Source organism: Bubalus bubalis, chromosome 13 (genome assembly GCF_019923935.1).
Source record: "Bubalus bubalis isolate 160015118507 breed Murrah chromosome 13, NDDB_SH_1, whole genome shotgun sequence".
Lineage (NCBI taxonomy): Eukaryota > Metazoa > Chordata > Mammalia > Artiodactyla > Bovidae > Bubalus > Bubalus bubalis.
The window spans coordinates 12,102,920-12,116,859 of NC_059169.1; the positions used below are offsets into that span (position 1 = coordinate 12,102,920).

At 40.9% G+C, this 13,940-nt stretch overlaps 1 protein-coding gene across 1 annotated transcript in view; it reads right to left on the minus strand.

The window, feature by feature from the left end:
* The window catches only part of IPO5 (importin 5), a 40,553-nt gene that overhangs the window by 9,474 nt on the left and 17,139 nt on the right, over positions 1-13,940 (minus strand). Inside the window, exons 10-17 of the mRNA XM_006070295.4 lie at positions 12,270-12,376; positions 6,612-6,736; positions 6,429-6,518; positions 6,174-6,347; positions 4,201-4,419; positions 2,681-2,764; positions 1,160-1,292; positions 941-1,062 (exon numbers count right to left, since the gene is read on the minus strand). Coding sequence (XP_006070357.1) covers positions 941-1,062; positions 1,160-1,292; positions 2,681-2,764; positions 4,201-4,419; positions 6,174-6,347; positions 6,429-6,518; positions 6,612-6,736; positions 12,270-12,376 — 1,054 coding nt within the window. The remainder of the gene's footprint in view (positions 1-940; positions 1,063-1,159; positions 1,293-2,680; positions 2,765-4,200; positions 4,420-6,173; positions 6,348-6,428; positions 6,519-6,611; positions 6,737-12,269; positions 12,377-13,940) is intronic.

Below are 13,940 nucleotides of genomic sequence, written 5' to 3' on the forward strand. Positions count from 1 at the left end.
AGATCAGCCCTGGGATTTCTTTGGCAGGAAGGATGCTAAAGCTGAAACTCCAGTACTTTGGCCACCTCATGCGAAGAGTTGACTCATTGGAAAAGACTCTGATGCTGGGAGGGATTGGGGGCAGGAGGAAAATGGGACAACAGAGGATGAGATGGCTGGATGGCATCACCGACTCGATGGACGTGAGTCTGAGTGAACTCCGGGAGTTGGTGATGGACAGAGAGGCCTGGCGTGCTGCGATTCATGGGGTCGCAAAGAGTCGGACATGACTGAGCGACTGAACTGAACTGAACTGAACTGAATCTCTTAAAAATTTTTTTACTCAAGTTTAGTTGACTCACAAAGTTGTGTTCCCATAGTCTCTTAACCAGTTAATAACAAAACAAAACTTACCCCTCCCTGTCTACAACACATGCTCATACAGGTTAAGATAATCACTGTAAATATCCTGGTTCTCCTACCATGTCTTTTTTCATACAATGAAATCATACCAATTTTATTTTTAATACTATGAGCACATTTTTTGTTCATTCAAAAACATTCCTTAGCCCCTGTCATACACTAAGCACAAAATGGGCAAAAATCCTTCCCTCAGTTAGCTCTGTAACAGTTTTGTAATACTCCAAGGCACAGTGCTTCCTGATCATCATCTAACAACAGGTATTTGGGCTGTTCACTGTATTGGGGCTATTCACTTTGTTCTTGTTATTAAAAACAGCACTGGTAATGAAAGGTTTCATCCACATGATTTCTTTAGGATCAAAATCTGTAAGTGGAAATGTTGAGTCTGAAGGTTTCTATATCTTATTTCTTAAAGAATACATTCCTGGCTCTTCAAACTAACTTCTTCAATATCTATAAAAAGCACTCCTATGAAATATATTTACACACACACGTATTCATGAGAAGTTGTAAAATAAAGTTCAGTAAACATAATTACCAGCATCTGACAAGCAGTTGACTTTTCTTCCAGTCCTGCAGTTTTAATACCAAAACTTTGCTGATCTCCAAGGTTCACAAATTCCCAACCATCATCATCGCTCATGTTCTCCATGTCTTGAGCTATTAACAAAGAATCAAAGCAAATTCATTTTAATTTTGTTAAAAATGATAACAAAGAGAAATCCTACAAGTGCCACTTCCTCATGAAGACACCTACTATCTAGAAGGGCTACTTCAGGCTTAATTGAAGCTGTCTTCATTAAAGGCCCCATCACCACCGGTAGGTACTGCTGAAATTCTTTCCCAAGGATTTTGCACATCCTGGCCCATGCGGAGATCATGTAAGAGATCTGGGGGGAAAACAATTAGAAATTAAATTTAAATTGATGTTTCAAAAATGTGTAAAGCCCCTTTCCCCTTCTCATAGAAATGATGTTTTATTTTGGCCCTTCAAGCAACAAGTGTGCTAAAGACCACATACTTAAAATGTTCGGAAACAATAAAGTCACTGAGAACTTACTTCTACATAAGGATACAGACAACAGGTGAGGCAAGAGACAGACCAGTGCTATGTCTTATGTTTTCAAGCAGTACATAACAGCACATGATTCATGTAACAAAAATCCACTTAGACTTATCAACCCCTGGCCGCTAATTTTCCCCAAGGCAGGACTTTACCTGACTTTGCCTACAGCCTAACACTCCACTCAGTCAATATTAATCACCCCTTTCTCCTCTTTGTTTAAGTTTTCTGTGTAGGGGGTCGTCCACATTTAAGATACTTCTTCTACTACTCAATTTACGAAGACTTTAATCACTACAAAGTACCCTAGAGAATCTGGTTCTGTTTCATCTCTATTGCCCACAAAGGGATTTTTACCCTCTGGCATCTATTTATATACCTGTTTACCTCATGTGGCTGCATGTGCAAACATACTCCCCTACTCCTAATTTCAAAAACAAAACCAAAAAATGTTTGAAAAAAAAAAACCACAAAACATTTTAAGTATGGAAAACAATTACAGCATGGCTGTGCAAAGTTAAAATTTAATCCAACAATTATTTATTGAATGCTCATTGTGCAGCAGGCACTGGGAATATCGCCAAGAATAGGATAGACATTTGCAACATTATTACAACCGGGTCCTAAGCACCCACCACTGAGACTTGTACCGGCTAGGAAATCTGGGCAGGAGTTAGAAAGGCTGAGTGGGAACGGCTCTTTCTAAGCTACAAGATGTTTGTTCCTGGGCAGAGAAAAGAGCACAACACATTCTAAAATTGTTGGTTGCGACATTTCTTTTGCTTTCGAAAGTGGAAGGAAGTCACGTGGCACTGAACGGGCCAGAAGAGATCCAAACGGACATGTCTTGGAAGTGGCTGGATAAATAAACCCTGCGTTCAGTGACTGAAGTCACAACCCTATGGAGGAAAACCAAAGCCACGACTGTGGATGACACTGCTCAGGTGAAGTGAGGAGATCTGAGCACCTAGGATAATGGAGATCAACAGCACCAAAAACCTTCAGTCACAAGAGCAGCAGCCTGAAAATCGACTGAGGAAAAACACGGTGTGCAAAGTAAACACATGTATGCACACACGGTGTGGAAGCCAGTGAAGAATGCCCCTGAAACCAGGGGTTGGTATTATCTCAAGAAACCTATTGCTCAATTTTTCTTCTCAGTATTTAGCCCTGCGCTATCAACCAGGATGGAGGGGACCGTGAGCGCTGCTTTACCTGAGGGTCGTCATCTTCCATGTCACTGAAGTCTGTCTGTGTCTTCAGCAACAGCTGCATCACGTCAGAGGCATCCTGCATGAACTGGAAGGAAATGTTTGGGGAAGACACATATTATTCATGTATATCTCATCACAGAGATACTACTGCCACCTAATTTTGTTTCTCACATAATAATAAATCTCTCTCCCCAAATCTATTAACATTTCCCACGTGAGTTTTAACCCCTCAGATAAAAGTACTAGATAAAAGTACTATATAGAGAAGTTTTCACATATACTTCAATAGATTTAGTGCTCTAGAATTTCTAGAAAAATGTTTTCCAGTTGAAGTCAAAATGAATTACAGTATAAAGATAGTTCTCGTGGCATCCAGTTTTGGTCCATGGCTTATGCATTTCCAGCAGTAAAAAGATAACTCAAATTCAGAAAAACAATTCTGGATTGCTCTCTAGCTTCCCTGGTGGCTCAGTGGTAAAGAATCCACCTGCAATGCAGGAGACCCTGGTTCAATCCCTGAGTTGGGAAGATCCCCTGGAAGAGGAAATGGCAACCCACTCCACTATCCTTTCTGTGAAAATCCTACTAGGGACAGAGGAGCCTGGTGGGCTATGGTCCGTGGGATTGCAAACTTGGACACGACTGAGTGACTGAGCTGCAAAAGCTGTATGGTTTTCACTTCTCTGTTTAGTTTTGGCTATCTCCACTGTATAAACAGGCAGTGCTGCACAAAGATAGTTTGAAAGCCAAAATACAGAGTATGGAACATAAAAATGTTTTACTGATTAGGTTCTCAGTGTCTCCCAGAAAACTATTTGTAAGATAAGAGTGCTAGTTGTGGAGGAGACCAGAGAGAAAGGTTCTATGTTGAAAGCTCTGAGAATCAGAATGGGAGGGGCTGACAACAGAAACTTTTTTGGGGTTAGCTTTGACAGCTGAGATGCTGGCTAGGATGAAAAACACATGGGCCAACGGTCCTTTTTAATTCTTTTCTGAAGATCTAAATGCATATTTCTCTTGGGACACTCAAAGCTTTGGGGATTAACAGGATTGCAACTGGAATGTTCCCAAGCACTTTTTGTTTTAGTTTTTTAAAAAAAATTTTTCAGTCACACCCTGAGGCATGTGGGTCTTAGTTTCCTGACCAGGGATGGAACCTGTGCCCCCTGCACTGGAAGACAGAGTCTCAATCACTGGACTTGGGTCCCCCGAGCATATGTTTAAATATGGGTAAAACTGAACATACGGGTCTGGAATTCCACAAGCCTCCAGAGATAAGACTGCACATGTAAGGGAAGGTTTCAAAAGCATGACTGAGTTAAGAAGAAATCTTATTAGCAATGAAAAAATGAAGCTGACAATTTATATATAAAATTAAAGTAATACAAGAATAAGATGATGGAAAACAACTAAATCTTCAGAAAACCTTTTATCAGAAAGAAAAAATCCTCTGGTACCCTTGATGCCCCCAAAGCCAGATGACACACAACAAACCCAACACATTGTTGACAAGTCACTTACCTTTTCCTTCCCAACAGCCAGACCAATGAGGCTGATGCACTCAATAGTTTTTCCTCTGAGAAGTCTGAGTTCCTTTTGAACTGCGTTCTCAACAATGTGCTTCAGTGACGGCATGAATAAGTCATAGTAGGGGACAAATTTTTCTTCTGCAGTATCTGCAACTGATGCAATAGACGTCACAACTTGTTCCAAAACTAACTTGGTGCCTTTCTGGATCAACTGGAAGGAAGACAACAGAACATCAGCCCCACAGAGGAGAAGATGGGGCAAGCACTCCTGGCCAGTTCCCGAGGGCTGCACTGAGACTGCACGCTGAGCCCACCCTACGGCAGCCAGAGTGGAGACTAGGTCTCGGCGCAAACTGAAGAGCCCCCGCTGAACTATCTGTGAGGTGTTCTCTCCTGTCAGCACAGCACTCCTCACTTGTGTCCACTTTATCTCAAAGCACGGCTAATTCTCGAGCATAAATGTGAACTCCCTTAAATTTTTGTATCCAGCAAGCTTAATTTTACTCATTGTTCTGCATTTATTTCCACTACTTAATTTTATATCTTGTGCTGTCCGATTAGGTCGTGGAGAAAGTTCCCTTTATGGCCCATTCCTTTATTTTCTATTTCTCTCCAGAAAAATACCACTGAGGACACCCCTGAGAGGTGCCCTCTTTCTCCACCCTGGTGCAACAGGTGAGATCAGCCTTCCCCCTGCACCAACAATCCAGTGTTCTCTGACCTGCCGAGGAAAATCCTTCCTGGGTACTTGCGGTCAGGCCATGTCAGCTCCTGGCAATGTTATTCTGTAATTCCTTGGGGGTTCATAGAAATAATTGAGCCGGCAACTGCTCCGGACCCTTCACCCCCTCATCAACCACAGCCACTCTTGGCAGAGCTCTTTCTACTTGTACCTCGAGTCCCCACACTACTCTGCAAGGTGAGCTCACTCCTTCCTTTGGCATCTCGCATCTGCTCTGCGGTTAACGTCATGATCAGCCTGTGATCCCACAGGAACATCTTTCTTCCTTGGCTACTCTGCCTCCGCACAGCTCTTCTCACACACACGACCCTCTTCCCCTATCCCATCTCAGCAGCCCCTTCCTTCAGTCTGCACCTCACACACGGGTCCCCAGCGGGGAGCTGGGTTATATAGAGCCACCCTTCAGCCAAATCTACTCGAATGTCCTATCTGACCCATCTATTTCTGATTTAACTAACTAACCTAACTGATCTGCCCTCAACTCGACTACCTCCCTGTCTTCACATACTACACTCACCTTCCTGTATCATGCTCTTAGTTTGCTATCGTAGTTCACTGAGTGCCCATCCTCTGCTTCAAACCCCTTCTCTGCCTTCTGGGACCTTGTAATTTCCTGTCTTCCTCTCTGCTCTCCTTTAGACCAGGGCTAGGTGAAGTGCGGTTTACCAACTGTTACCAGTTCATCATGAGCCAAAGTACAGACGCTGAGTGTTTATAAAAATTTTTTATAGCAATCTGACAGTAACTTTATGTTTGCTGAATATTCAAATTAAAAGGCTTTTATTTTGTGCGTCCTTTTTATTTTATAGCAAAAATTTCATTTCATTCTACTTGATAACAAACCAGGTTTCTGTTTTTGCCTGTCTTACCTGCATCCTGTCTTTTTCTGCTGCTGCACTGATTATTATTCACTTGTTTTTAGGTTGCCTCTTACTTAAGCTGTAAACTATAAACCATCTTCTATTTGGATGGCCAGGCCTTATTTTAAGATTTCAACATGTTTAATAATACAAAAAGGATATTCTTTTTTCACGTCTTCTCTATGTCTGTCATTCTGGTTAAGAGAGTGGTCAGCACTTTTTGCTTCCTTCTCTTTCATCTTTTTAAAATCAAAGTGGCAGAAACTGCTAACGTTTCCTGAGAAGTCTCTTTCAGAATCACCATTCCCTCTGATTTCCACTATTACCAGCCAAACAGACAGCTTAAAAGACCGTGAAACGTACCTCTTGAAGTTTAAGGACCATGATGGAATGCAGATGCTTCACCAAACTGTCTAAGTATGGAATAAGCAGTGACTTGGGACAGTCCTCTGTGAAGTTGATGAGGGCAGCGGCAGCGTGGGCCTGGACACGCTGATTGCCCTGGTCTTCCATGGTCTGCAGCAGCGCTGCAATCACCTGTGAAATGAAATCACACAGGCTTTTCAAACACCACCCCTCTTCTTGGAGTTTTTCAGTGTCTGCAGACTCATTACTTACCTTCTCATGGAATTTCTTCTGGAAACCAGGTGCAAAGTCAGTAGCCATCTGTCCCACAGCATTACAGGCCGCATACCTCACCCTGGGATGCTGGAAGAGGAGCTCGTGTGTTAGTAAAGGCAACAGGGTCCCCTGCGAAACCATGGCAATATATTAAGGAATCAAATGTTTACTGGTACTTACAGGATCCTGAAGAAAAAGCAGAACAAAATTTACTATCTCGTTGAGAATCCCCTCCATCTGCTGGTGGCATCCTTCCCCAATGGCGGACAAGGCCATGAGCCCCGCGTGCCTGTACTTCCAGTCAGCTGTGGAACAGTTACATGGCGGGGAAGAGCAATTAGACACCACTGATGGGGCCTTCCAGTCGTCAGGAGTATGACAGTAACAAAGTATGGTTATACATGGCTATTAGGTAGGCAAACAGAAAAACTCTGTTTCTGGATTACTTTACTGTCACAGCGGTTACGTCACACAAGCATTTCACTCCCAAAGTTGAAAAGATAGTGTGGCGGCAAAGGGCTTGTCATTTATACCAACCGCCTAAACTAGGACACATCCCCACAGACTGACTATGGGCAGTGAAGATGCGGATCTTCTGTGTCACACACTGCTGTTCACTGAACAGAGACATAATGATCTCCACAGTCATATTTCTCTAAAAAGAAAAAACGCCAAGGAGAAAAGATGCTGTTTTTGAAAAATTTTTATTTAATAATATGGTAAATGAGCATGGAACCTTATCTGTATTCTAACATTAATAATGGCTATCTGCTTTTTCGTTAAGGGAATATTAACTAAACCAATGTTTATTTTACTGGACTTCATATCCTATTCTATATAGTTTCCCTGACTCTCATTTCTAAATATTTGTTTTTACTATATTATCATTCACTTTAAGGCTGCTTTAAATTCCTTGTGGAACAAAAGAAGATACACCTAAATATAAAAACCTGAGCAATAGTTCTCAAAGTGGGGTTCAAGAACCCTGCGATTTCCTAAGACTCATTCATGGGGTTCACAAGGTCAAAATCATTCTCCTAATAACATTATTCTTTCACTTTCATTTTGAGAGTACAGAGAGCATTCTCAGGATTACAGCATATGTGGAATATCAAGAAAATCAACCCAAAAGCAGACATAAGAATTCAGTTTTACCTAAGATATTTACAAAAATGCCCAAAATAAAAAAAAGACATTCTCACTAATATTTTCCTGTTTGTCTTGGAAAAGAGAGTCGTTTTTCATGAAATATGTCATTTCTGTTAACATGTAACAGGTTTTACAAACACACTCTGGGTCATGGTTGTAGAAAACAAACCAATGGTTACCAGGGGGAGGGGGAAGGATAAATTGGGAGACGGGAGATTGACATATACACACTACTATACATAAAATAGTTATAAGGATCTACTCTATAGCACAGGGAACTCTACTCTACCCTACTCGATAATGACCTATATAGGAAAAGAATCTTAAAGTGGAGATACATATATATAGATAGATAGATAAATATGTTTAACTGATTCACTTTGCTGTACACTTGGAACTAACACAACATTGTAAATTAACTATATTCAATGAAAAAAAAAGCTCTCATCATATTATAAAGGGAAGCAAATGTTCATATAAAAAACCCAAAAATAACAGCACTCTGAGATCCTCACTGTAAAGGGGTCCTGAGATTATAAAGTTTGAGAAGGGCTGGTGTAAGAGCTAACTAAGTTATAAAAGAAAATCCTAAATGAGAGATCAGACTTAATTCTTTCCTTTGGGGAGCCCAAAGGAAAAGCCCAAAACTCATGTAAAGATGTATGTTGTAACTAACTTTACTGAAAAAACTGCTGAATTATTTGCTAAACATTCAAACTTTATTATTTATGATAACATTATTATATCAGTTCAGTTTAGTCACTCAGTCGTGCCCAACTCTTTGCGACCCCTTGAACCACAGCACTCCAGGCCTCCCTGTCCATCAGCAACTCCCGGAGTCCACCCAAACCCATGTCCATCGAGTCGGTGATGCCATCCAACCAGTTCATCCTCTGTCGTCCCCTTCTCCTGTCCTCAATCTTTCCCAGCATCAGGGTCTTTTCAAATGAGTCAGCCCTTCGCATCAGGTGGCCAAAGTATTGGAGTTTCAGCTTCAACGAACATCCAGGACTGATCTTTAAGATGAACTGGTTGGATCTCCTGGCTGTCCAAGGGACTCTCAAGAGTCTTCTCCAACACCATAGTTCAAAAGCATCAATTCTTCGGTGCTCAGCCTTCTTTATAGTCCAACTCTCACATTCATACATGACCACTGGAAAAACCATAACCTTGACTAGACGGACCTTTGTTGACAAAGTAATGTCTCTGCTTTTTAATATGCTGTCTAGGTTGGTCATAACTTTCCTTCCAAGAAGCAAGTATCTTTTAATTTCATGGCTGCAATCACCATCTGCAGTGATTTTGGAGCCAAAAAAATAAAGTCAGCCACTGTGTCCACTGTTTCCCCATCTGTTTCCCATGAAGTGATGGGACCAGATGCCATGATCTTAGTTTTCTGTATGTTGAGCTTTAAGCCAACTTTTTCACTCTCCTTTTTCACTTTCATCAAGAGGCTCTTTAGTTCTTCTTCACTTTCTGCCATAAGGGTGGTGTCATCTGCATATCTGAGGTTATTGATATTTCTCCCGGCAATCTTGATTCCAGTTTGTGCTTCTTCCAGCCCAGCATTTCTCATGATGTACTCTGCATGTAAGTTAAATAAGCAGGGTGACAATATACAGCCTTGACGTACTCCTTTTCCTGTTTGGAACCAGTCTGTGGTTCCATGTCCAGTTCTAACTGTTGCTTCCTGACCTGCATACAGGTTTCTCAAGAGGCAAGTTAGGTGGTCTGGTATTCCCATCTCTTTCAGAATTTTCCAGTTAATTGTGATCCACACAGTGAAAGGCTTTGGCATAGTCAATAAAGCAGAAATAGATACACACTTTAAATGTATTCCAGTTATCATTATACTATTAAGCCAGAATTTCTCAACTGAGGAATAAGAATCTTAAGAAACGAATATTGGATACAGATTAATCTAGACTTTTACTGTGGTGGTCATTTTGCAATGTATACAAATACTGAATCATTATGCTATACATCTGAAGCCAATATATTGTTATGACAATAACTCAAACAAAAATAAATAGTAAAGAAAAAACTTTAATGCAACAAATATTGAAATAGAAAAATGTCTATATTTGGTTTGGACATTTAAAAGTTATGTCTCATATATTCTCAATGGGCAGAGTTCCTGGAAGTATATTCAGCAAATATGATGGGATGGTACTGGGATGTGAAAATGGTCTTCCTGCTTTGAATTTTAAGATTAAAAAAAAAATTGCTGTTTATCAATGCTAGAAAAAAAACAAGGGCTTCCCTGGTGGCTCAGTGGCTCCGTCTGCCAAGGGGGAGACATGGGTTCGATCCCTGATCCGGGAAGATACCACACGTTGCAGAGCAACTAAGCCTGTGCCACAGCTATTTAGCTTGTGCCCTGGAGCCTGGGAGCCACAACTATTGAGCCCAAGCATCCTCGAGTCCGTGCTCCACAACGAGAGAGCAGACCCACTCTCTGAAAGCAGAGAAAGGCCCACACAGCAGTGAAGACCCAGCACAGCCAAAAAGAAAATAAACAAAAAAAAAAAAAAAAAAAAAAATTACAGTGGGGTAGATGTTAAGTTGATGCTTTTGAACTGTGGTGTTGGAGAAGACTCTTGAGAGTCCCTTGGACTGCAAGGAGATCCAACCAGTCCATCCTAAAGGAACTCAGTCCTGGGTGTTCATTGGAAGGACTGATGTTGAAGCTGAAACTCCAATACTTTGGCCACCTGATGCGAAGAGCTGACTCATTGGAGAGGACCCTGATGCTGGGAAAGATTGAGGGCTGGAGGAGAAGGGGACAACAGAGGATGAGATGGTTGGATGGCATTACCAACTCAATGGACATGACTTTGGGTGAATTCCCAGAGTTGGTGATGGACAGGGAGGTCTGGCATGCTGCAGTTCATGGGGTTGCAAAGAGTTGGAAAGGACTAAGAGACTGAACTGAACTGACTGAGATGTTAAGTTACTAGAGAAAAAGTATTGTTTGTCATTTTTAACACTCTTTTCACATGCAGTGAAGTGTTAGTTGCTCAGTCATGCCCGACTCTTGGTGACCCCATGGACTGCAACCCACCAGTCTCCTCTGTCCATGGGATTTTCCAGGCAAGAATACTGGAGTGGGTTGCCATTTCCTTCTCACACTATTAACACTAAATATTAGTATTAACACTAAATACACTTTTGGACCCTAATTCCACGGGAAGAGCCTTTTTTTTTCCATGAACAAGGAAATCAAAGGTCCAGACTTGCTCCAAGCCACACATTTAACAACAGCAAATCCGTACCAAAAGTTCACTGCCTTACTGTGAACACATGTGAGTTCACTGTAATACATGCAAAGCCTTCTGCAGCCAGCTAATATTGTAGCAGAAACTTACAATCAAATTCTTTAACTGCAAATGAGCAGGTCCACAATATATTTGAAGACTGGCACTAAGCAGTGTGAAACACTGACAACTGGGTGACTTTGTGCAAACTCTCACATCTCTGGCCTTTACGTTCCTCATCTTAAAAATGGAAAAGCTAGACTCTCTCTACTAGCTCTTACAGGTTGACCAGCCTGTGATGCTATCTCTGTTTGGGGAAAAATCCTTCAAAATTTAGGGGTAATAAAAGCGGAACCTATTGTTCAAGACCCAGATGTAAAATCACCATCATCCTAAAGAAACAATGGTTTTGGACAATGCCCTTTTAGAATACATAAGAGCTTTATAGCATAAGGAGGACCTACATAATAAAAAACATAAGGGCTGGTATGAAGCTGTTATTGAGACCCAGAATCAAAGGCTGGACCCTCAAGTCCGTCTCCTGCAATTTACGCTACAAACATACACGTTAATACAGGTAAGCCAGGACTTCTGCAAGAATGTATGCAGTGGCATTATTTGTTGCCAACAAAACTGTTCAGTTTAATGGGGAACTGTGCAGCGCTGTGTCGCTGTTAAGCGAATGGGAGGTTATTGTGCAGTGACAGGATGCGCTGTGGGGCAGAAGCTCCCGGAAGCATGGGGTCTGGGTGCTTTACTCACGTTAAACACAGCTGCCTATGTGCGTAATGAGGACAGAGACTCAAGTCTCAGAGAACTGTTAACAGTGAACACCTCTGAATCTCAGTTAAGGGCCTTTCAGTTTATACATTTCAGATTTGAACTTTTTAAAATATGTCGAGCACAATCACTTTGTAATATAAAACACAAAAATGACAATTTTTCTTATTGAAAAAAATTACATGGTTCAAGGCTAGTGACCAAGTATTTGTTAAATTATAAAAACAAAAACTGACATGGCTTCCCCTCTGATTTGTACAAGGCATTTTATTTTTTTTAAATAAAAGATATTAGATGAAGGAAAACTAAATCAAATACACTAATATTTCATAAACATTGCAAATACTGGTACGTTAAATTTGAACTTAGGTATTTCTGACTAGGGAGTAAAACAATTTTTCCTAGAATTAAAAACTTTTTCCTATATACTGAAGCTAATAATTCTGAGGAGGGAGAACAGAGCAATAGCTGCAGTATCGAGGAAAAAACATTCTTTACCATTAAGACTGAGTGCTTCTAAAGATGACTAAGTAGTATTTTATCAATATGAGAAGTAGGTTAAACAGAGAATATAAAAAGGCAAAGACTAACTTTCAGACACAGTCTAAGCCAAGCCCCACTATTCCAGCATTTCAAAGAGGTAATAGCTTACGGTTCTGAAGCATCTGCATAATGTGTTCTTTGATCATCGGCAGGACGAGCTTTCCACCGAGTCCACAAGCCATCCGGTCTAGAGCACTCTCACCAGCAACCGCATTGCTACACAGAGAACAATATAATTGACATACGGAAACACGTAAAAACAGGACACTGCACGGACATGTTTTTAAACCGAGACTGAAGAAGATAGCTCGAGTAGTATTTTCTAATATATGTACTGAAGTTTTGGGTTAAAACCCCTAGAATTTAAAAAGTGGCGGGGGGGGGGGGGGTGTGTGGATAAAATTTTTATCATGCCTCATCAATAGTTTAAAAGTCTTATGTCTGAATCTGATCTTTCACGACTTCCCTCTGTCCCCACTCACTGGTTAAAACTTCGCTTCTGACACTCTGAAGACTCAGAGGGATCAGCAGTGTTTAGGAGAGCCTCTGAATCAGACACTCTGAAGACTCAGAGGGATCAGCAGTGTTTAGGAGAGCCTCTGAATCACATTTCCTGGAAATATAGTCTTCAAACTTATCAGAACACAGAAAACAGAAAAGGGTGCTGAGCCTGTATGTGATTTTCTCTAAACTGGGAGCTTATTTATCTTTTAAAGGGGTGCAGTCTGCCCTATAAAATATTATGTGTAAGTGAAACTCAATTACAGTTTTTTCACTGAAAATTGAAGGAATTTGGGCATTAATGCCTTTGCACATTTATTGTTTTAGAACCTCAAGATTAGCAGTTGCCACGTACATGACCTCTAACTGCTTTGTGAAGGTAAGACCAGAAAGACAACACTATGACCTTGAAAACAGGCTCTTAAGACTTAGCCTGACCTTGAAAATGTATTTATGTCCTACTTACTCAGAGATAAAATCTTATTCATCTAGTTCAGAAAAAAATAGCTTCTTAACACCACATACACCTTAGTGCCTTTTACAGGGCAAATTAAAAGCCAGGGTAGCAACACATCACAGTAACTGAACCAGGACAAGGAAACTCAATCAGAGCCCCACCTCCTCTTCAGCCCTATTTAGGTGTTTCCAGTCAAGGATTATTTTCATATACTTCTATAGGGTATTCAGGCCAAAAGTCAGTCATTTTTAATGACAGATCAAGCTTCAAAAATACACCATATATTTTCGAAGTCGAATGTCTTTAATTATATCTCTAAAAGTAGCTTACACTGACTACCAATCTCTCAGGGAAATAGTTTCAGTTGTTTTTAAGAAAAGGAGGTTAGGCAGTCTGATGTCCTGGGAAGAGTAAGAGAACTGGTTTTAAGTCCAGTCTACTAACTGGCCATAAACCCTGGACAAGTCACTCAATCTTTCTCTCCATTTCTGCACTTAAAATAGGATACTAAACCCTCAGGCCCACTGAAAGGTCAATTAAAACGGTAGCTCTGAGGCGCTATGTTTCATACATGTTTAAGGGGCCATTTTCACCATTTCACAGTGAATACACATTTTGGGGACTTTTCCATAGGAATCTGTATTCATGGGCGCCTACTGAGTCAAAACAAGTGAATCAGTAAGTTCAGTGTCACTGTCATCCAGTGTGTAAATCTCACCATCATTCCCCTTTTCTATTCTACATTTAACTTGCATTATATGAGGAAAACACAAGGAATTTGCTGAAACAACTATTATAAGTTAAGGTCTACACATACACAAA